Source organism: Peromyscus maniculatus, chromosome 2 (assembly GCF_049852395.1).
Source record: "Peromyscus maniculatus bairdii isolate BWxNUB_F1_BW_parent chromosome 2, HU_Pman_BW_mat_3.1, whole genome shotgun sequence".
In the NCBI taxonomy this organism is placed as follows: domain Eukaryota; kingdom Metazoa; phylum Chordata; class Mammalia; order Rodentia; family Cricetidae; genus Peromyscus; species Peromyscus maniculatus.
The window spans coordinates 39354310-39376931 of NC_134853.1; the positions used below are offsets into that span (position 1 = coordinate 39354310).

The following is a 22622-nucleotide window of genomic DNA, read 5'->3' on the forward strand; positions in this document are numbered from 1 at the left end:
TGGCTTAAAGTTAGAATTCAACAGCAACACAAATTACAAAAAGCCTCCAGTCTCATGAAAACTGAACAACGTGCAGCTGAATCACCACCGGGTCAAGGAAGAAATAAAGAAAGAAAGCAAAGACTTCCTAGGATTCAATGAAAATGAATGCACAACATACTCAAACTTATGGGACACTATGATAGCAGTGCTAAGAGGAAAGTTCCTAGCACTAAGTGCCTACATAAAGAATGTGGAGAAGTCTCATACCAGCAACTTAACAGCACATCTGAAAGCTTGAGAACAAAAAGAAGCAAAGTCACCCAGGAGGAGTAGACACCAGGAAATAATCAAATTGAGGGCTGAAATCAATAAAATAGAAGCAAAGAAAGCAATGCAAAGAGTCAATGAAACAAGTAGTTGGTTTTTTGAGAAAAATCAACAAAATAGACAAGCTCTTATCTAAACTAACCAAAAGGCAGAGAGAAAGTATTCAAATTAACAAAATCAGAAATGAAAAGGGGGAACATAACAACAGACAACGAGGAAATCCAGAGAATCATTAGGTCATACTTTGAATACCTATACTCCACAAAATTGGAAAATCTGAAAGAAATTAACAATTTTCTGCATAAGTACCACTTACCAAAATTAAATCAAGACCAGATAAACAATTTAAATAGACCTATAGCCCCCAAGGAAATAGAAGCAGTCATTAAAAGTCTCCCAACCAAAAAAAGCCCAGGACCAGATGGTTTCAGTGAAGAGTTCTACCAGAATTTCAAAGAACTAACACCAATACTCCTCAAATTGTTCCACACAATAGAAACAGAAGGAACAATGCCAAACTCTTTTTACGAGTCTGCAGTTACCCTGATACCCAAACCACACAAACCCAACAAAGAAAGAGAATTACAGACCAATCTCTCATGAACATTGATGCGAAAATACTCAATAAAATAGAGGCAAACTGAATCCAAGAATACATCAAGAAAACCATCCACCATGATCAAGTATACTTTATCCCAGAGAGAACAAAAATCTGTAAAAGTAATCCAGCATATAAACAAACTGAAAAAAAAAACCCACATGATAATCTCATTAGATGCTGAAAAAATCTTGCACAAAATCCAACACCTCTTCATGATAAAGGTCTTGGAGAGATGAAGGATATAAGGGACATACCTAAACATAATAAAAGCAATATATAGCAAGGCAACAGCCAACATCAAACTAAACAGAGAAATTCAAAAGTGGTTCCACTAAAATCAGAAACAAAACAAGGCTGTCCACTCTCCCCATATCTATTCAATATAATACTCAAAGTTCTAGCTAGAGCAATAAGATAACAAAAAGAGATCACGGGAATACAAATTGGGAAGAAAGAAATCAAACTTTCACTATTTGCAGATGATATGGTAGTATAAGTAAGTGACCCCAAAAATTCTACCAGGGAACCCCTACAGCTGATAAACACCTTCATTAATGTGGTAGGATACAAGATTTACTCAAAAAAAATCAGTAACTGGGGCTGGAGAAATGGCTTAGAGGTTGGGAGCACCAACTGCTCTTCCAGAGGTCCTGAGTTCAATTCCCAGTAACCACATGATGGCTCACAACCATCTGTAATAAGATCTGGTGCCCTCTTCTGGTCATACATGCTGTATACATAATAAATAAATAAAACTTGAAAAAAAAATCAGTAACCTTCTTATATACAAATAATAAGCAGGCTGAGAAAGAAATCAGGGAAACATCACCCTTTACAATAGCCACAAATAACATAAAATATCTTGGGGTAACTCTAACCAAGCAAGTGAAAGACCTGTATGATAAGAACTTTAAGTCTATAAAGAAATTCAAAAAGATATCAGAAAAAGCAAAGATCTCCCATGCTCTTGAATGGGCAGGATCAACATAATAAAAATAGCAATCTTACCAAAAGCAGTCTACAAATTCAATGAAATCCCCATCAAAATCTCAACACAATTCTTCACAGACCTTGAAAAAAACAATACTCAACTTCATATGGAAAAACAAAAAAACCCAGGATAGCCAAAACAATCCTGTACAATAAAGCAACTTCAGGAGGCATCACCATCCCTGACTTCATGCTCTACTATAGTTATAGTAATAAAACCAGCTTGGTATTGACACAAAAACAGACATGTGAATCAATGGAATCAAATTAAAGACCTTAATTAAGTCACACACCTATGAACACCTTGTTTTTGACAAAGAAGCCAAAATTGTACAATGGAAAAAAGAAAGCAACTTTAACAAATGGTGCTGGCATAACTGGATGTTGATATGTAAAAGAATGCAAATAGATCCATATCTATCACCATGCATAAAACTCAAGTCCAAGTGGATCAAAGACTTCAACCTAAATCCAGTTACACTGAACCTGATAGAAAAGGAAGTGGGAAGTAGCCTTGAACACATTGGCACAGGAGACCACTTCCTAAATATAACACCAGTAGACACTGAGAGCAACAATCAATAAATAGGACCTCCTGAAACTGAGAAGCTTTTGTAAGGCAAAGGACATGGTCAATAAGACAAAATGACAGCCTACAGAATGGGAAAAGATCTTCACCAACCCCACATCTTACAGAGGGCTGATCTCCAAAATATATAAAGAACTCAAGAAACTAGACATCAAAATACCAAATAATCCAATTAAAAAATGGAGAACTGATCTAAACTGAGAATTCTCAACAGAAGAATCACAAATGGCTGAAAGACATTTAAGGAATTGTTCAACATCCTTAGCCATCAGGATAATGCATATCAAAATGACTCTGAGATACCATCTTATACCTGTCAGAATGGCTAAGATCAAAAACACTGATAACAGCTTATGTTGGAAAAGATGTGAAGCAAAGGGGAACAGTCCTCCACTGTTGGTGAGGGTACAAACTTATACAGCCACTTTGGAAATCACTATAGCTATTCCTCAGAAAATTGGGAATCCATCTACTTCAAGGACCAGCAATGCCACTCTTGGGCATATGCCCAAAGGATGCTCAATCTTACCACAAGGATACTTGTTCTACTATGTTCATAGCAGCATTATTCATATAGTCAGAACCTGGAAACAGCCTAGATGTCCCTCTACAGAGGAATGGACAAGAAAATGTGGTACATTTACACAATGGAGTATTACTCAGCTGTTAAAAAAAAAAAAACGGCATCATGGAATTTGCAGGCAAATGGATGGAACTAGTAAAAACCATCCTGAGTGAAGTAACCCAAACTCAGAAAGACAAACACTGTATATCCTCACTCATAAGTGGATATTAAATGTAAAGCAAAGGGTAACCAGGCTACAAACCACAACCCCAGAGAAGCTAGGTAATAAGGAGGATCCTAAGAGAGACATGGATGGATTGCCCTAGGAAGGGGAAAAAGATAAGATCTCCTAGGTAAACTGAATGGGGGGGGGGTCCTAGTTGGGGAAGGGACAGAAAGGGAGAGCAAGAAAGAGATATCTTGATAGAAGGAGCCATTTTGAGGTGAGGGAGAAACCTGGTACTAGGGAAATTCCCAGGAACCCACAAGGATGACCCCAGCTAAGACTCCAAGCAATAATGGAGAGGGTGCCTGAAATGGCCTTCCCCTCTAACCACATTGATGACTTCCGTAATTATTGTCATAGGACCTTCATGCAGTAACTGATGGAAGCAGATCCAGAGACCCACAGCTAAGCACTGGGCAGAGCTCCTGGAGTCCAGTTGAAGAAAGAGAGGAGAAATTATAGGAACAAGGGGGAGGGGGGCGGTCAGGATCATGATGGGGAAACCCACAGAGACAGCTGACCTGAGCTAGTGGGAGTTCATGGACTCTGGATTGACAGCTGGGGAACCTGCATGGGACCGAACTAGGCCCTGTGAGTGTGGGTGACAGTTGTGTGACTTGGGCAGTTAATAGAGCCCCGGGCAGTGGATTTACCCCTAGTGCATGAGCTGGCTTTTTGGAGTCCATTCCCTATGGAGGGATACCTTGCTCAGCCTTGATGCAGGGGAAGGAGCTTGGTCCTGCCTCAACTTGATGTTCCATGGGAGGCCTTATCCTCTCTGAGGAGTGGATGGGAAGTCAGGAGGGAGTGGGGGCCTGAGGTTGGTATGTAAAATGAATATATATATATATACACATATATATATGTAAACAATATAAAATAAAATTGAGTGCTGATCATTTGAGTAATGTGAAAACTCCTGAATCTGGCATGGGGAGAACTTCACAATGACTGTAATGATTGTGAACTAAAATGCTAGTAAAAAACAAAAATCACATCTATGCTGAAGTTCCTACAAGACTGATTGACTGATTAGAACATGATTGTGGAGAGTTAGAATGTGCCAATGCAGAGTAGATTGTCTTGAGTTATCTGTAGCCCTCTTTATAACCAGCTATTCATTACCCATCTCTGTGTCTGGCCTCACACCCTGTAGACCATCAGGCAAACCTTCCGGAAGTCACCCACCACTGGTTTTCACCAACCCATAGTCCAAGCCTGTCATCAGATAGCACCTGTAGTCTATACCAGTGACTCCCCATTTTCTGTAGCCCACCTACCTGGTGTTTCCACCAATATATTTGAAAAGTGCCTTGATTTATGACTTTCTTTTGTCCTGTAACATTTAAAATTCATAGAACTATAATCATGTTGGAATATGCTATTTGGGGTAACTCGAAACCATGTTCCCAGCCATAGTTGTTTTCACTTCTATTTCATGGTACTCCCACTGAGTATAGTAATTGTATATGTGATGGTATGGTATTTATTTGATATTTTCAGGATCTATAATTAATTGAAATTTAGATTAATCAATCAAGCATTGTGCTACAGATTGTTCTAGCAATATTTGTTATTGATTTTTCTGTTTAATATGTAGCTTGAGGCTTTATTTACTTAAAATGTTTGTAAAATTCTTTGCTGTCAGTACAGGGGTAATATGTTCAGTATATAGTATATGCCTGTAAGAAATTTTTAACTAAAGAAAAAAGATTAAATGTTAAAACAATTATTTGAGTGAATAAACTCAAGATAAATGAAACCAATGTTAAAGGTGGCACACCACTAATTTATCACCCAAAAAGCCACAATTGACAATCTGTTGATCATCTGCAGTGTCCTGTCTGTGAACTTGGCCAGCTAACCACTGCCTGCTAAATCCCCCAGGGTGGCTCTGTACAACACTGAAGGACTCTCCAACCATGCAAGTGTCTCTATGGGCGACACCTTGCTTTCATGTTATGTTGCTATTACATGAATCTAAGCTACTAAATAAACAGAAACAGAAACTAAATACTGATTGCTATGGTGCCCATGGCAAGTAATTAAACAATCACTTTGTTGGCTCTAAGTCTGAGTTTACAGTGTAATATTATGAGTCAAGTTCTGTTACACCAAAAAGGGGAGCGTATGGAATGGTGTATTTTTGTGACAATGTTGAGCCATTTACTGAAAACTTACCAAATAATGTAAGGAATTTTGGGATTGTTAAGAAGCTCAATTTATAGGAATTTTTTTTTATTTAGTCAGTTTTCGGACTGGGGCTGTATTGACAGACTATTCTTGCATGGCACCCTGTCTGCAGGGTCCTATAGCTCACCCAAGGACACAGCCCACCACTGTATACTTTTGCTGTATAACTGCTTCCAGCAGCAGCAGTCTCTGTAGGCATCCAGAGGTTGTGGTTCCTGCAAAGTAGCTCCTGTCTCTAAAGATTGGAGGAAGATAGAGCAAGCCAGTCATCTACAATCCCTATATGGAGACCAGTTCCACCTGAGGCTGCTGAATATCATCCACAGGGGTGACACAAACCATGTGAGTCTCCCTGCTTGGACAACCTCACCATGTCAATTAAACAAATAGGATCTATATGTTTCTATGCTGAATGCTCACAACGTACTCAGGGCTAAACGTACCCTCAGCTGGCCACACTGTTATCATTCTTAATTTGCTGGTTTGGAAATAGCAGCCTAGCAGGACCTTGTGGATAGTTAGCAAACTAAAATGCCAATTATGTCTTGATAAATTATTGTACGTGCTAACTTTTACACACACTACATATGGTAAATGGCCTAAAGAAGGTTTTCTGAATGTGTGAGAAATGCTGCATCCTACTGAGAAGTCATGGACACCAGGGACATTCTCCTCATATTGTGAGACAGGTGATAAATAATAAACACATCACTGAACCAAGTACCAGAGGGGCTCCAGCCTGAATCTTTTGAGTGCCTACTCAAAGACTGAGCCTATCTCCACATCAGAAAGGCTATGGCAGAGTTGGTGGATTTCCCAATACTCCTTCCAACTCCAATCTTCTGGAGGCATGTATAATGAATGGTTGGGTCCATAGTCAGAGCAATCAGGACCTCAAGTGGAAATAGTTCCCTCTTGACTTTGTAAGAATCTAAAGCTTATCGCTTAGATCATCTCATTCTACTCCACTACTCCTAAGAGAGTGCAGTCACTCACCGTACCTCAGGAAGACACATGCCAGACAGAGGGACAAGCCCACACAGCCCTCTGACTCCACATCTACGCCCATCGGTAATGCCCTGATGCTTCTCTTTATCTACACACTGCTGCACACTGAAATACTCTGGTGGTTTGATTATTATTAATTAGTTCTGAAAATTGTAGTGCCAATATGAGAAATTAATGTCACTCGAATTATAAACCCAGAGCCATATAAAACTTTCTCTTTAAATCAGGAGCAGAGTTCTTAAATGTGTCCCAGATTTCATCCTCTCTGTATTCACTTCACGTCTTGCACCTGGCTCTTCTGAAGCTTCCAATAGTCATCCTATTTCAGACTACCTCCACACATCCAACCTGTCCACCACACCATGGGCTGCCGTGACATTTATCTCTGTGATTTATAAATGACAATGGTTACTGAAAACCTAGAGCTGACCACATCTGTTTGTTCCTCTCCAGTAGTTTCATAAGGTCCTAAGGATGTCCCAGATCCCAGTCAAGGTCTCATGATTTTCCACATGACTACATTTTTCCAAACTTATCTGTAGAAAAATACCTCATAAGAGAAATAAGTACTACTGTTTCCCATAGATAAAATACCTCATAGGAGAAATAAGTACTATTGTTTCCCATACCTGAGATACCTCATAGGAGAAATAAGCCCTACTGTTTCCCTACCTGAGATACCTTATAGGAGAAATAAGTACCGCTATTTCCCATACTTGAGATACCTCACAGGAGAAATAAGTACTATTGTTTCCCATACCTGAGATACCTCATAGGAGAAATAAGTACTACTGTTTCCCTACCTGAGACCAGGGCTCAGCAGCTGGGCCTCTGATGCTTCTGTCACCTTCTGTAGACCTGCTACACCGGTTCAGCAGACATGTACATTTAAGTGAATTTACAGATAGCCACCCTTACTAAAGCCTATTTATAAAATGTTATAGGTTAGTCACCATTCCTTTCCAAAAATAAAAAGGCAAGAAGAAATAAAGCACATAGTATACCTGTAATTCCTCAAGCATATGCAGAAACCCTTTTGTTACATCAAGAGAAGAATCTGAGCCAACTGCTGAGCTTGTTGTGTGAGCATGTCCTGCCTGCGATGGTGGAGACAATGGTGGTGTTTGCATTGTCAACAGTGTTACCTACAGCAACAGAATGATGCTGGTTGGGATACACAACTGTTGTTATGAGGCAGTGAGTACAGCCCTCTCCATCTGAGTAAGAATTGTTCAAACTACAGCAGATAAATTACATATCAGACAAAATAACACACTTTGTTCTTTTTCTAACCATCTTTTGTGGTATGTCATATAGCATGGCATGGAATCAAAGAAGCATTTTACTTCATTTTGAAGTTGATATTTTTTAATATATGTTTAGGAAACTGTGCTGTAATCTAGCTGGATACCGAGAAGTGGGGTCATGAGCCCATAAATAAGTAAATTGGTTCAAGTGCCCTATTTTCTTTAAATATGAGCCTGGGGAAAGACAATTTCTTCTGTCTTCCAAGAATTAACAGCTCAGATATCTGCAGGGAGATGGCTGTCAATATGCATGCTCTCTCACCCTGCAGCTACACTCCAACAACTGTATAAGCAGATAGATATTTGAGCTACACAAAGCAGATATCATGCAGTGCAGATAGCCCAAGTGGGAGATGAATATACCCATTGATTTTGGTCATCTGGACCCCTGAGTCAAGGTTTCAGACTCTTTGTTCTTGTTTATTTCAAAGGCTTTATTAAGTTATAACTGATATACAAGGATTTTCTAGTATTTGATACATACAATTTGATAAATTTCAAGATATACTTATACCTATGAAACCATTATTATAGTCAAGATAATAAATATGTCCAACAACCCCCTAAGATTCCTTGTATCTTTTTATTTGACTGAGAGAATCATTGTACGAATAGCTTACATGGGATAGTCTCTTAACTTTTTTTTTTTTTTTTTGGTTTTTCGAGACAGGGTTTCTCTGTGTAGCTTTGCGCCTTTCCTGGAACTCACTTGGTAGCCCAGGCTGGCCTCGAATTCACGAAGATCCGCCTGCCTCTGTCTCCCGAGTGCTGGGATTAAAGGCGTGCACCACCACCGCCCAAGCCTCTTAACTTTTTTTGAGACAAGATCTCATGTATCCTAGGCTAGCCTTGAACTCCTGATCCTCCTGCCTTTATCTCCCAAGAACTAGTATTACAAACATGCACCACACTCCAGGTTCCTTTTTTTAATCACACAATTGTCGATTAGAGACACTATGTTTGCACAGAAAATATGTAGAAACTTATTCACCCTACAAAAATGAAACAGTATACACTTTGGTCGTTATCCCTCCATCCTCTGCCCCATCCTCAGCAGCTGTCTTCTCTCCCTATGATCTTGACTGCTTCAGAACCCATGCATGAAGGGATCATGTGGTTACCTGCCCTTTACTGCCTGGTTTACCACCCTCATAGTGTGCTCTGGGTGCATGATACTGTTCTAAATGGTAGTTTCCTTTCTTGTGTAATTATATGCATATATGTGTACATGATACCATATATGGAGGGGGGTCTCATCCATTCAGCTGTCAGTAGTGTTGGAATTTCTAGCCACTCCCCCATAACTACACATACACTGGCAAGACACTTAGTCATTCCAGGGGCCTTACATCCTACATAATCCATGCGCTGGGTAGTCATGTAATTTGCACATAGTGTGATCGTGTAATCTATGCCCATATGCACATGTGCAGGGGGAATCCATAAAAAGCAGATCACAGACCCGTCCCTCCTCTTTCCCTGCACAATCTTCAATAGGCTGAAGCACATCCCCTCTGTCCTCTTTCCCCTAATAAACTCTTATAGTGGATTTTGTCTTGCCTTGTGGCTTTTCTCGCAGGGTAAACAGTGCCGCCTAATGAATAACATTGCTCCACATAACTAACAAGTAGACACCTCACTGTTTTGCTTCTTGACTATGGTGAGCAACATTGCACATATGCATGATACTATCCAAAACTTCAGCTCCTAGCTATACCCAGACATGAGGCCACTGGCATATGGTATCTCTATTCGCATTTTCTGAGGTATCTCTACAATATTTTCTGTAGCTGTTGGGCCATTTCATATTCTGTCCTCTAGTAGTGTACAATGATTCCAATTTCCTCACATTATAAACATGTGGAAGTTTTTAATGATAGACATCCTGTGTGTGAGGTGACAGCTCACTGTAAGCAGTTTTTTTAATAATCAACAATGTCAACCATTTCTGACATCACTGAGTGCCATTTGTATATTGTCTTGAGAGAAAAAGTCTTTTCAAGTCCTTTGCCTTTGCCTATGTTTTCACACAGATTTTTTTTGGGGGGTGCTATTATTTTGTAGTCTCCTACTCATTTTAATACTTAGGACAATGTTATACTCTGCTTGGTTTTATTTTCAACTTAGAAAATATCTTTTGGAAAAATAGAACATACAAGAGTCTAAGATCCTTCAAACATTACCTTGGAATGTAGTTACAAAACACAGTTGTATCTGGAAGAATCTATACCTCTTGAAGCACCATTTCTTGACCAGTTAAGCAGGAGAGAGCAGGGTGGTACAGGAGGGAAGCGCTGGCTGGCCAGCCAGAAGCCTAGGGGCTGCTATGCTGCTTCTGGAATTCTTTCTCCTCCCACTGAGCTCAGGTTTGCCACCTTCAAAGTGAGGAAGAACTAGACCAGAGGAGCTGAGCATTTTCCTTTTATTCAAGAATGCTATTGTGGAGGTTAGGAAGTAAATCAGTGGAAGAGTACTTCTCATATGTGTAAAGTCTTAGGTTCAGTCACAAACGTGAAAAACAGTAATATTATCATTGCACAGCTACTATTTATTTGCATTGCTATTTACCATTTGAGAGAAAACAGGAGGTACAATGAAACCCATTATAAGAGTTTTTATTAAGGGAGGGTAAAGAGGGAGTGTGCAATAGGCCTACTTGAAACTGCTCTTATAGGTTCTCCCACAGCATACGCATATGGGTTAACATAGTAATGCTACGCATGCACATAGATTACCTGATCGTGCTGTTCACAGATTATGTGATCACTGTAGCACATGGATTACATAGGACGCAAGGCCCTAGGATGACTAAGTATTATGCCTGCCTGATGGACAGACAGCACATGCAAGGTCATGTACAGGGGTGGGGTGGGAGGGGGTGGGAGGGGGTGGCTAGGAATTATTACACACCTACTGTGTGAAAACAGGCAAACAGCAAATGAACTTCATTAACATATTTGTGTTTACTGAAGGAACCATTAAAAATACACTTCTCAACTATGTTCTACAAGTCAAACTAAGTCTGAGATAATGAATGAGTATAAGCTAGATCCAGGACCATAGCACTTTCAATAGCCCAAGAGCCACTTCAACTCTTCGTCATGACCAAATGTCCAAGTATCCAGAGAAAGCATCAGGTGACAGCTGGTGGAAATTAAGATTTTATTTTAACCATCACAGCTTCTTTTCAAGCTCCAGCTGTGGGGCACAAACAAACTTTGTTCAGAAGTACCCAACCTTTCTCTCCACCGTTTGTGACTTCAGTCTTTCCACTTTGTTTTGACTGCCCTATTTTCTCCCAATCTCCCAACTGAACCTTTGGAAGGTGCTGGACTCCTCTCTCCCCTTTCCTTCCTCCACAGCCCTGCTGCGACTGTGTCAGTAAAATGCCTCTTTAGTGGTCAGTGTCTACCTGCTGGTGTAGCACCTTTTCCAGGGAACATGCCGTTCTCGGGGGTCCGGAGGATCCCTGGGAAGGCCTGCTCTGGTGTCTCACTACCTCTTCCCTGACTCACATCTCACAGGGCCCGGAAGGGAGGGAGAGCACCAGGCCAGGGTTTCCTATCAGTTCAGAAGGGCAGGAACCAGGGGCTTTCCCACAGGGCTGAGCTTGGCCCTCCACTGAGAAGTGTCTGCATTCCAAGGCTGGAGCCTGTCACCACCCTTCCAACCCCTTTGAAGCTGGGCAAAAGGCCTGCCAACAAGAGCCAAGCTTAAGAGCTGCTCTGCTTGCCCTGGGAGGGGCTGTTTCCTGCCTGCTTTGCACAGCCTCTCCTGAGAGGGAATGGCACTCACAGCAACTTTGTAAGATTTTACTCTAGACACCAAAAAATTAAAACCTCTAGTGAAGCTAGCATTCTATCAAACAGGCCAAGATCCATTTGGTCCTAAAGTTAATTCCACTAATTTAGCAATCTATTGCCATGGTTTACTTATTTAACTATATTTGCACATAGACCTTTTTTTCTAAGTGTAAATAAATATTCTTAGCAGCTTAAATAGTTGCTGGCCTTTCGCACTTTGCCTTCTCTGGACACCTTCCATCATTTACTCTGTGGAGTGCGGCATCTCAAGCAGGTGGCAAGATTTCTGGTGGACCCTGAGTGTCTTCCTAGTCACTCTCTCAAGCGTTCACAACGTGACCTCGGTAAGATCTTAAGTTCTTTATCCCCTGAGCTACCCCCCAATCTTCTGTTCCAGACTAATGGGATTGGGCTCCAAGGCTTCTGTTTGTGTTTGTATTTATTTAAGAGACTCAGAGAACATTAGAACTAAAGAATCCATGAAAATTGCTGGTATAGGTTGAGTATCCTTAATCAAAACAGCTGAAATCCAAATTGCCCCCAAATCTAATGGCACAGGTAGAAAATGACATGCCTGACCTCAGTCTAACCTCATGTGATGGTTTCTAGTTCAAACACAGCTATACTAGAATTTTTTTTATAAAATTATCTCAGACTATGAATGTAAGGTATATATGAAACAAATTAAATTCACATTTAGACTTGAGTCCCAACCCCTAAGCTTGTTTATGTGTGTGTGTGTGTGTGTGTGTGTGTGTGTGTGTGTGTGTGTGTGTGTGTAAAAAACACAGGAAGAACGAACACTTCTGATCCAAACCATTTTGGACAAGGGATGCCCCACACATACCCTTTTTCAAGCCATAGCCCACCCTGAGCCGTGACACCAAGTCAGCAAGCCATTGTTTTGGGAAAAGAATTCACAGATTCATGTCTCGATCCCCAGTGTGAAAATGTTAAGAAATGGGGCATTTGGAAGGTGATTTGATCATAGGGTTGAAGGACCAGTGATTTTTGTAAAGGAGACCCCAGAAACCTCTCGTATCCTTTGCTATGTGAGGACACACTGAGAGATGGGACAAAAAAAATGAGTCCTTGCCAGATACCTAATTCCTGCTCCGTGGCGTAGGGCTGCAGAAGTAACTATTTGCTATGCAAGCCTCCGAAGTCCTTTTCTGTTAGGGTAGCTTGAATCAACTCACTGTCACAATCAGCTCCCTCTGAAAAGCGGAAAAGAAATTTAAAAAGTACTGCAGCATGATGCACATGTGTACAAGCAAAATTTCAGCCAAGTTTTGTTACAAATATACACACATGTGTATATACAATTGTGTGTGTGTGTAAATTAAAATTTTAAGTAAGTTTTAGGAGAAAAGTTTAAGTTGTTTGTCTAGTATTACCTGAAATATCAGGCTGCTATAATAGACAAGCATTTGTTTGAAATTTACAGCCAGAAAATCTGTGGTTCTCAACCAGGGGGAACTGTGGAACTTAGGAACTGTGTGGCCCTAGAAAGTTATTTCATACTGTCTGTCAATTATAAAATGGGATGGCAATTGTACTTCCTGAGTGATGATGAGAAATAAACTGATACTTGCTTCTTTATAGGCTTCACGTACTGCAATCCAGAACACAGTATGGGCTCAGTGCACTGTCTGACATCTACATGACAAACCTTTAGATTGTTACCATCAGCAGACGAGGAAACCGGGTCAGTCTGGTCCAGAAGGATGCACTTAACATCAACAACCCTGGCTCTAAGTATACAGTAGCACTACTGTGATTTCATTTAAGTATTCAATACTGAAACCTTAGCACAAACGTAAGACAAGCCTGTGAAATTCAGCCCTGCTCAAAGGTAGATAGGCCTTGGAATGAGAAGCTCATGACAGATTGCAGATTGACGCCATGTTTCCTTCATCGAAAAGTTTGGCTTGATCAATTTCCAAGCAGTTTCCCCTTAATTGGAGGAGATGCATGTGAAGACCTGTGAAGACCTGAAACAGTGAACAGTTTCAAATCCATATATGCCATAATTTTTTCTTATTTGTATATACCTATGATGAAGTTTAATTTATTAATTAGTCACAGCAAGAGATTTAAGATAACAATAAAATGGCACAATTACAATATTTTGTAACAAAATTGCCATATCATCACCACTCTTGCACTTTGGGACATTATTTAAAAAATAGAGATTATTTGAGCATATGTGCCATGATATTGCAACAGTCAATCTGATTGGGAGAACGCCTAAGTGCTGAATGGGGGGGGGGGGGTGTCATAATGCAGCAAAGATAGATTTAAATTTGCAATTCAGAGCAATATGTAACTTAAAACTTCTGAGCCGTTCATTTCTAGAATCTTCTGTTTAGTCTTTTTGGACTGTAATTGACCACAAGTACCTGAAAGCACAGAAAACCACAGAAACTATGTAAACAATGTGCTTAGTGACAACGTGGACAGCAACTGGCTGGAGCTCCTCACATCACTAGCAGCCACAGTTTGTCAGCTGGCATTCTGCAGACACACCCTTGGTCATGCTCTGTGAGAGAACACCGATAAACATCACTGTCATGCTTATTGTTGCACTGTCTGGGATACATACCAGTCCTGTTCCACCATCCAATGCTCTATGTACTTCACCAGCAAAGTTAAACCTGTGCATTTCCTCTTATTCACTTTTATCAGCCCTTTTCTAGACTTTTTACAGTAACACCAATTGCAACAATTACTTTTAGTGGCTTTGTATCATCTGTGTACCTGCTGAGTGTGACAGCAATGCTAATCAAGAGAGGGCCAAGGGCAGGTCTGCTTATGTGATGACTACACCTTGCATAATATTGCAAGCACCCTGATGTCTGAGGTCTTCCTCCTAGGGTCTGCCTTTCCTTCCCAATTCCAGTGCTTCATAGGAGTCCAAAACATTCAGAGTCGAGTCCAAAACATTCAGAGTCAAACCATTTTGAAAGCGCCACCTTGTGGCATGCGTATACCAGTGCTCCTGCACATTGGACAAAGGAACACTGGTATAGCAAGGTTGGGTCCAAGACCCTATGCAAGTAGTGTTTTCGTTGCTCTCTTGGTCAGCTAGAGAGATAACCCAGCAGGCAAAGCATTTGCCAGACATCAGGAAAGCCTGAGTTTGAATTCCCAGAATGCATTTGAAGCCAAGCACAGCAGTGTACATCTGCAATCCCAGTACTCATGTATTAAGATGAACGTGGGAACAGTAGAATCCCAGAAACCCTTGGGCCTGCTACCATGGTGTATGCAGCTGTAAAAGACAAAAGAGAGACTCTATCTCACAGAAGGAGGAAGGGGAAAACCAAAACCCAAAACTAAATATAACCTCCAGATACATGCCATGACACACTCATGATCTAACTCACATAAGTGAGCATACACTCCCACACATACACACACGTATACATGCACACACGCACACACAAACATTATAACCATAGTAACACTAAAAATTAATTATTCATATTTAAGTTTAACGAAATGTAAAGGGTTTGTATGTTGAAAAGTACGTAACTAATGAAAGGAACTAAAATTGAAATAAACTGATAGGTCAATTTATGATGAGAGGAGTAAATATCATTAAGCATACTAGTGAGATTTGGTACACCCAATACAAACAACTAAAGTATAGGAATATTAACTGTATTCACAATTTCAGAGGTTTTAGTCCATTAATGGTGTCTCTGTTGATTCTAGCCTCACAGAGAGCCAGAATGTCATAGTGGTGGAAGTATGTGAGACAGGCTACTTGACTCATGGCAGACAGGAAGCATAGAAAGGGAAGTGGAATAAGAAGGAGGAGGAAAGGGAGGGAGGAGGAGAAGAGATAGGTGGGGGAAAGAAGACAGAAGGGCTAGATATTCCCTAAGCTTGCCCTTAGTAAACTGTTCACAAAACAGTTCAAACCACGGAGCCACCAGGCCCCACCTCCTGAAATCTTCAGCACCTGAGACTTGAGGTGGGGACCAGGGGGAATCTCTATACCCAAACCATAATATTAATAAATCCATATTCTCTTCAGTTGATATGCTCGGTGTAATACAAATCAAAATTTGAGCAAAGCTTTGGAGGGATGGACAAACTAACTCTGAATGCTAATTGAAAAAGGAAGAAAAGTGATTCTGAAAGGGAACATAGTTGAGAAACTCATTCTCCTTGATTTAAAATGTATTATAAAGCTAAAATTATATAGTTTACAAGATACTGTGAAAGATATATCAAAGATGATAAGAGAAACAATAAAAAGTACAGAAATCACCCATAACAGAACAAATTAGGTTTTGGCAAAGGTACAAAGGCAACTCAGTGCAGGTTTTATCTTTTCAACAATGCCGCTTGAAACAGTTGGACATCCACATGCAGAGAAAGAACGTCAAGACACATGTCAGACTTCACAAAAGCCCAGGAGAGATCACCAACCTAACACCAAAGCTGAAAAGATGCTAGAAGATATTTGAGACCTGTGAGCATGGCCCAAAAAAGAAAAATCAGAAAACTGGAGGTCTAAAGACTTAAAACCAGACTTTCAAATGTCACTGAGTAAAAGGCCATCTTAAGAGAGTTAAAAATCAGGTCACAGGGAAGAGAAGTGTATTTTTCTGTTCATATCTGATAAAGGACATGTAGCTATAATATCACTGTGGTCTGAAAGGTGATATCATCTCTCAAATTTATATTGGAACTTAGTTGCCAAGACAGCATATAAAGACATCCAGGCTTTGGAAAGTGAGTGAGATCTTCACCCACAACAGAGATTATCACCTATCTAAGGAGCACAGAGTGGACGGATGTGTTCAACTGTATGTCTCTTCTGCCACATGAGGACATGTGTAGCTTCTGTCCCCTCTTGAGGATGCAGCAACTAGGTGCCACCATGAAGTGGAAGCAGAAATTGGGACCAAACCTGTTGGCATCCTCTGTGATTTCTGTTACATACAAAGAGAGACAAATACATAAATAACAGTTAAAGTTCAACCACCAGATATAAAACCTTTGAAAACATAAGCAAAGTATTTGAAAAGATGCCCAGTGCCAGTAGTCAATGGGAAATGTAAATTATACCTGTGCAAAAGTACCACCATGCCTAAATAGCTGAATATAAAAGCTGATAACCACACTGGAGGGCAGTGCAACAGAAGCCTCTTACATTATTGGTATGCAAACAAATGAAACAGTTTAACAGCTTCTTGTAGAATAAATCATTTGATTGTATTTGACCCAGAAACCTCATGTCTAGGTATTTACTGAAGTGGATGGAAAACATACATTCTCCTAAAACCCCTATGCACATTCATGACAGCTTTCTCCCATACTGAAAGCAACATTGGCATGCTTCAACAGTTTGTAGGCTAAGCAGCCCGAGGTATCCACAAAACTAAATACTTGACAACAATAAGAAAAGGGGGGAGAGGTAAGATACTGATTTATTCAACAAGATGGATAAATTGGAAATGCTTTTACTGACCAAAGAAAACAAGCCCAAACAACTTCATATTGTTTAGTTCTATTCACTTGGCTGTTAGCTTTCTGGATTTGTAACATAATAATCAACTTTAAAGAAGGTATATCTCTTCCTTCAGAGCCTATGGGAAGACAGAGCATCATGGCAAAAAGTTCACAGTAGAGCAGGGAGAGGGACAGAGGCAGAGATCTCAGTGTCTCTTTCAAAGGAAGACCTCCAACTTGGCGCCACCTCTTAAAGGTCTTAACATCTTTCAACAATATCATAGACTGAGGACCAAACCTTCATGCATGCATCTGTGGGGAATACTAATCCAATCCAAAGGACTCAGTTCACATAGCCATTAAGAAAATACAATCTAAACCCATATGTATCACTTTATATCCACAAACTAGCAAATGCACAGTTCCACATTGTTGAGGCAGAGAAAGCAGAATGTTCATAAATGCACTGCTGTTGGAATTATAACTGTCCATTTTGTTAACAATGTATAGCATATTTATTGCAGTTAAAGTTCTATTACAAATCATATGATTCAACAAATCCACTTCCAAATACCACCACCTAGTCCAGTGAGACATAAATAATCACCAGTGAATGGAAAAAGCAAGTGCCTGAACTTGCACCATTACGATGAGTAAGAAAATTCCATGTTATCTATGAAGGAAAAATCAGTAAGCAAGATACACACATGTGCCACATTAGCAAATCTCAGAATTGTTTCCCACACTGAAAACTAGCTTTAAAAGACCATCTGTAAGTAAGTGGTGGAGTTGCCAGAGGCTTTAACCACTTGAAGACTACATTCCAACAGCAACTCCCACAAGATAGACAGTATTGTGACAAGAAACCTTATAGGTTGTAGCAATGGTGAAGCAGGATCAGAGTTCAAACCTGCTGGACCCAGCCCCTGCAGCTGCAAATACAACAGAATAAGAGGGAGAGAAAATGCCCGTGGAAATGGTAGTGATCACTCCAGCTAGACAGAAGACATCGGCTGCTCAGCAGCTAAGCCCATGCCAGAGATACTGAAAGAGGATGCTGTTGACTTTTCATGGCAAAGTACAATTTCTATTACACTATACACGGTGATAGTGAAATATCTCTTTCCCTCCAGAAGCCAGCAAACAATAGGAATGTGCCTTCATGCTGTGGACAACTCAAAATGACAAACACAGGATGAATAGTTGAACAATGTACTCTCCAGAGATTAGATAACTTCCATAGATTAATAACTATGGAAGACAGAGGCCTGGACAAAAGACATGATCAAACATTACTGTAAAAGCAATGAATGTAGATATTCTATTGGGCAAAGGAAAACCCTGATCCAGGGAACAACGACACAGAAGAGGATTACTCCAAATTTGGATTGTAGGAACAGATGTTTGATACTGAATTGGAATAGATGACTAACCCAGAAAATTTCTATCAAGAGTGGAATCATTGCTAATATTCTTCCAGATGAGGAGCTTCAGAAGATTTTGAGCTGTTTTGTGAGAAAGATTTAAAAAGTTTGGAAATATTGACAAGAAAAGCCTAAAAATGCTTTACCCAGTGTATAATGGGTGACTCGGGAGGCACTTAGGAAGTAGGAGGCTGGCAGGGATGCAGAGTGAAGACTGCTCTCATGTGCTTACAGCAGGACTGGTGACTCGGTAAGGACCTGAACTAAAGACTGTGCTCTCACATTCTGGCAAAGACCTGGTCTTCACTTTGTCCATGTCTTGAGATTTTATTTGAAGCTAAATAGTTAATAGGGTAGTTAAATTTTTACTTAGCTCATCATTCAAATTATGCACGGTTTTTTGCTAGCTGCTTTTGGCTAGATTTAGGATGACTATTATAAACAAAATACAAAAAAAGTTGTTGTGTTAAAAAAAAAAAAAAAAAACTTATTTTTGCCCAGAACCAAAATACTTGTAAACTTGGGGCCCAGTAAAATTTGGCTGCTAAAGATATTCATGCCATTAGGAATAAAGCAAATACATTTCACCAATCTGACAGGGAAAAAAAATGCCTCAAGGACATTTGAAGGACTGTGTGATCTCCTACCTATCTGCATGCTTAAGAGTAGGAAGTTTTAACTTTGCTTTGAGAAGATAACTCTGGGATGCCATGTTTATATGGACTCACCTAGAAAAAGAGTTTCCCTGTGGTCAGTCCTCTGGGGACCCAGAGACAGCTGCAGCTGTGGTACAATAGTTCAGTCACGGTTCATCTAAAACTTCGGCATTGTCCACTAAGCTGATTGTGTGGCAATGCAAAATGCAAGAGTTACAGGGTCTCGGAGGCTTCCGTAGAAGCCTGGGAGGCCACACAATGTGTGACAGGGTCAGAATCCCACAAGCAACTCCTAAATGGATGATGCATAGAGCAGTGAAACTGAAGACAAATGGCATCGGAGACCCGGGGAATGTGGAATGTCTGCAAGGAAAACCACAGGCAGTAACTGAGTGAGCCTTAGACAAAGGCCATGGGTCTGCAGCTAGCCTGACTGTAGAGGCAGAGCCTCCCAAACCCTTTGGAATTTACGTCACACCAACACACACTCGGGATTCTAGTGTAGAACCACAGATTTAACGTTTCCCAGTCAGAGTTTAGTCTGTGTTTGGTCCTGCCCTTCCTTTCTATGGCCCCATACCTCCCTTGTAAAATGAAAATGTTGTTCTATGCAACTGTATATTAGCAACATACAACTTGCTTCTTTATTTTATAGGGATTCATAGCTAAAAACTTACCTTGAATCTCAGAGACACTTTGTATTAAAACTTCTGAGCAATACAAAACTGTTTAGAGGACGGGAACACTTAGAGAGGATCAAATGCATTATGCATTATTTGAGATTAATGCGGGCCTTTGGGGGGCCAGGATGGAATGCTGTAGGTTAAATGAGATTTGTTTGGGTGCCAGCTGATAAGAACACCAATCACAAGGAGAGAGGAGGCGTTGGGGGACTTTTCACAAACACACCTCTGGGTGTATCTGTGCTGGCATTTCCAGAAAAGACTAAATGGGGGAAAGGGCATGATCCAAATACAGGCGAGGTTCATCACATAGATTCGGGAGATCAGATGGATTAAGGGGAGGGAAGGATGAAATCAGTAAGTGTTGCTTCTGCTTCCTGGCTGCAGCGATGTGAGCTGCTTCTCTTCACTGTGCTTTCCTCACCATGACAGGCTGGATCATCTGGAATCATGAGCCAAATGAATCCTTCCTTCCCTCAGGTTATTTTCCCAGGTATTTGCCACAGTAGCAAAACAACTAACAAAACTATCTCACAGTACTCAAACTGGAACGCCTGTGTTTCTTTCTGTGCCTCTGCCTTGCTGCGGCCCTACCACGGTTCTCTTCCACTGTCAAGAATACTTCCTAAGGGTCTCTCAGCTTCAGTTTTCTCAAGTCGCTCCTCTGTCTCCACCTACACCTGCATACTCATTAGCTCCACTTGGAATGCTCTCCTCACCATGCAACCCATCTCTCCCAAGCATCTCCCCACACAAGCCCCCATGCATTCTCAAAATTAGGCAACTCTTTCTTTTAAAAAAGGTTACACTCACTGGCTTTTTTTCTTCTATTTTTTTCTATTTCCTTTCGCATGTGTATGTGGTGGATGTCCATGTACGTATGAACATTCACATATGTGTGGAGTCGTGTGTGTATGTGTGTGTGTGTGTGTGTGTGTGTGTGTGTGTGTGTGTGTGTCCATATGGGGGCCATGGCTTGAGATCGGGTGTCTCCCTCAGTTGTTCTCTGCCTAATATATTGAAGTGTTCTCTCCCTTGAACCCAGAGCGAGCACATCAGCCATCTCCACTTCCTGGGGGTTGAGAAGTTATGCTCCCACCCCTGCCCAGACTTTATATGGGTGCCAGAAACCAAAGTTGCGGCCTCAGGCCTGCACAGCAAGCATGTTACCACCAGGTCACCTCTCCTGCCCCCACGCTTTTGTCTTTTAATGACAATAAACATTATTTAATAACAAAGTACAGATTTTACAAGAAAACTTAAAACTATAAACTAAAAGTACCTTGAAGAGAAATTCCTTTTTTTCATTTTTAGGGTTGTGTGATTTGTTTCAGTTCTACTATACTACAGTAACTTAGAGACAATTTGTTGAAAGGTTCCTTTCCTGTTTTAAGGGAGCAAGCTTTGCTTTAAGGTCCAGGGGAAAGCTTCCTCTATGAGAAGAATGAAACCAACATGCTTGCTGTGAAAAATTAACAGCTCTACAAAATTTGATCCCATTTAGTGTCTGCCCTCCTCTATATACAAGCTGATAGCTTCCTTTGTAAAATTTATTTATCTTTACTTGGCATATGCCATAGCACAGGTACAGAGATGAGAGGACAACTCCCAGGAGTCACTTTTGTCCACCATGTGGAAGTTGGGGATTGAACTCAGATCATCCATTTGGGCATCAAGAGCTTTTACCAACTGAGTCATCTCATCAGCCCAAGGTTGCCAGTTTTCTTAACGTAATGACCAAGAGACAGCTCTAAAAATGTCAGTGAACAGAAATTCCTCCTGCTGATTCTACCAGGAGTCCACACAGGGTGTTCTTTGGAATAGGCTAGAAAATCCACATAGTTTGTGGGCCAGATGTGTGTAACGTTAGTTTAACTGTTCTATGCATTGCAGGTTTTACAAACTCATCTGGAAATTTGCTTTGAAGAAAATCATAACTTTCAACTTTCAGGTAAGATGAATGATGGACTAGAGGCTTCGTCCATGAACATGGGTTAGAATAAGAAAAAGTAGGCAGCATCCCAACACAATGTATTATAAAGGAAGAATGGAAGCAGATCTTCAGAAATCCACAAAGGACCCAAGAGGACTCCAGAAAAGAGGCTGTAGCGGAGGAGCTGGGCACAGTGGGGCGGGCCCCAGAGTTTCCAAACCAAAGTAAGTCAGAGATGTAAGTGAATTGTCATTTGGTTTTGGTTCTGGTTTTGGTTTTTTCTTTGCTGAGTGGTACTGGGACTAAGCCTTCAAGAGCAGGCTACTTAATAAGAAATCCACACAACCCCCCCACACACACACACACACATGCACAAAAACAGAAGAGATATTCAAACAAACATGCACATCACAAACAAAACCCTCAAAAATCCAAGGCAAAGTAGCATGGCTCCCCCAAAAGCCCACAGCTCCTCAAATACTAAATTCAAGATTGTGAAATAGGTAAAATGTCAGATGAATATGTCAAATCCTCTGGTAAACATGACCGATGACTTGAAGAGGCTACAAACAAGCACAAGAATTTAATCCAGGCCATGAAAGGCAGAAATATGAGAATAACTTTAGAGCTTTAGCCAATAATGCTCTAAGACAGAAAATAATGTTATTTGTATTTCACATGTTTACAAGTTAATCATTGTTAATCAAGGCTGCTATATCCAACAAAGATGTCTTCTTACAGTGGTGTGAAAATAAGAGCATTTTAACACCAGATATCTGTCTGGTCACCCTCCACAGAGTAGACACCGGGTCCCCCACCACAGAGGAGAAAAAGTCTCAAGCATGGAACCACAGGAAAAAAATAAA

General features: G+C 40.6%; 1 protein-coding gene across 9 annotated transcripts in view; it reads right to left on the reverse strand.

Annotated features, from left to right (window-relative positions):
- The window catches only part of Rp1 (RP1 axonemal microtubule associated), a 378321-nt gene extending 370711 nt beyond the window's left edge, over positions 1–7610 (reverse strand). For all 9 annotated transcript variants that reach the window (XR_013049004.1, XR_013049005.1, XM_076563965.1 and 6 more), the window contains exon 1: positions 7486–7610. Coding sequence is in view for 7 of the 9 variants with exons in the window: in XM_076563965.1 (XP_076420080.1) it covers positions 7486–7503 (18 nt within the window). In the remaining 2 variants the exon portion in view is untranslated. The remainder of the gene's footprint in view (positions 1–7485) is intronic.
- Positions 7611–22622: the final 15012 nt, after the last annotated feature.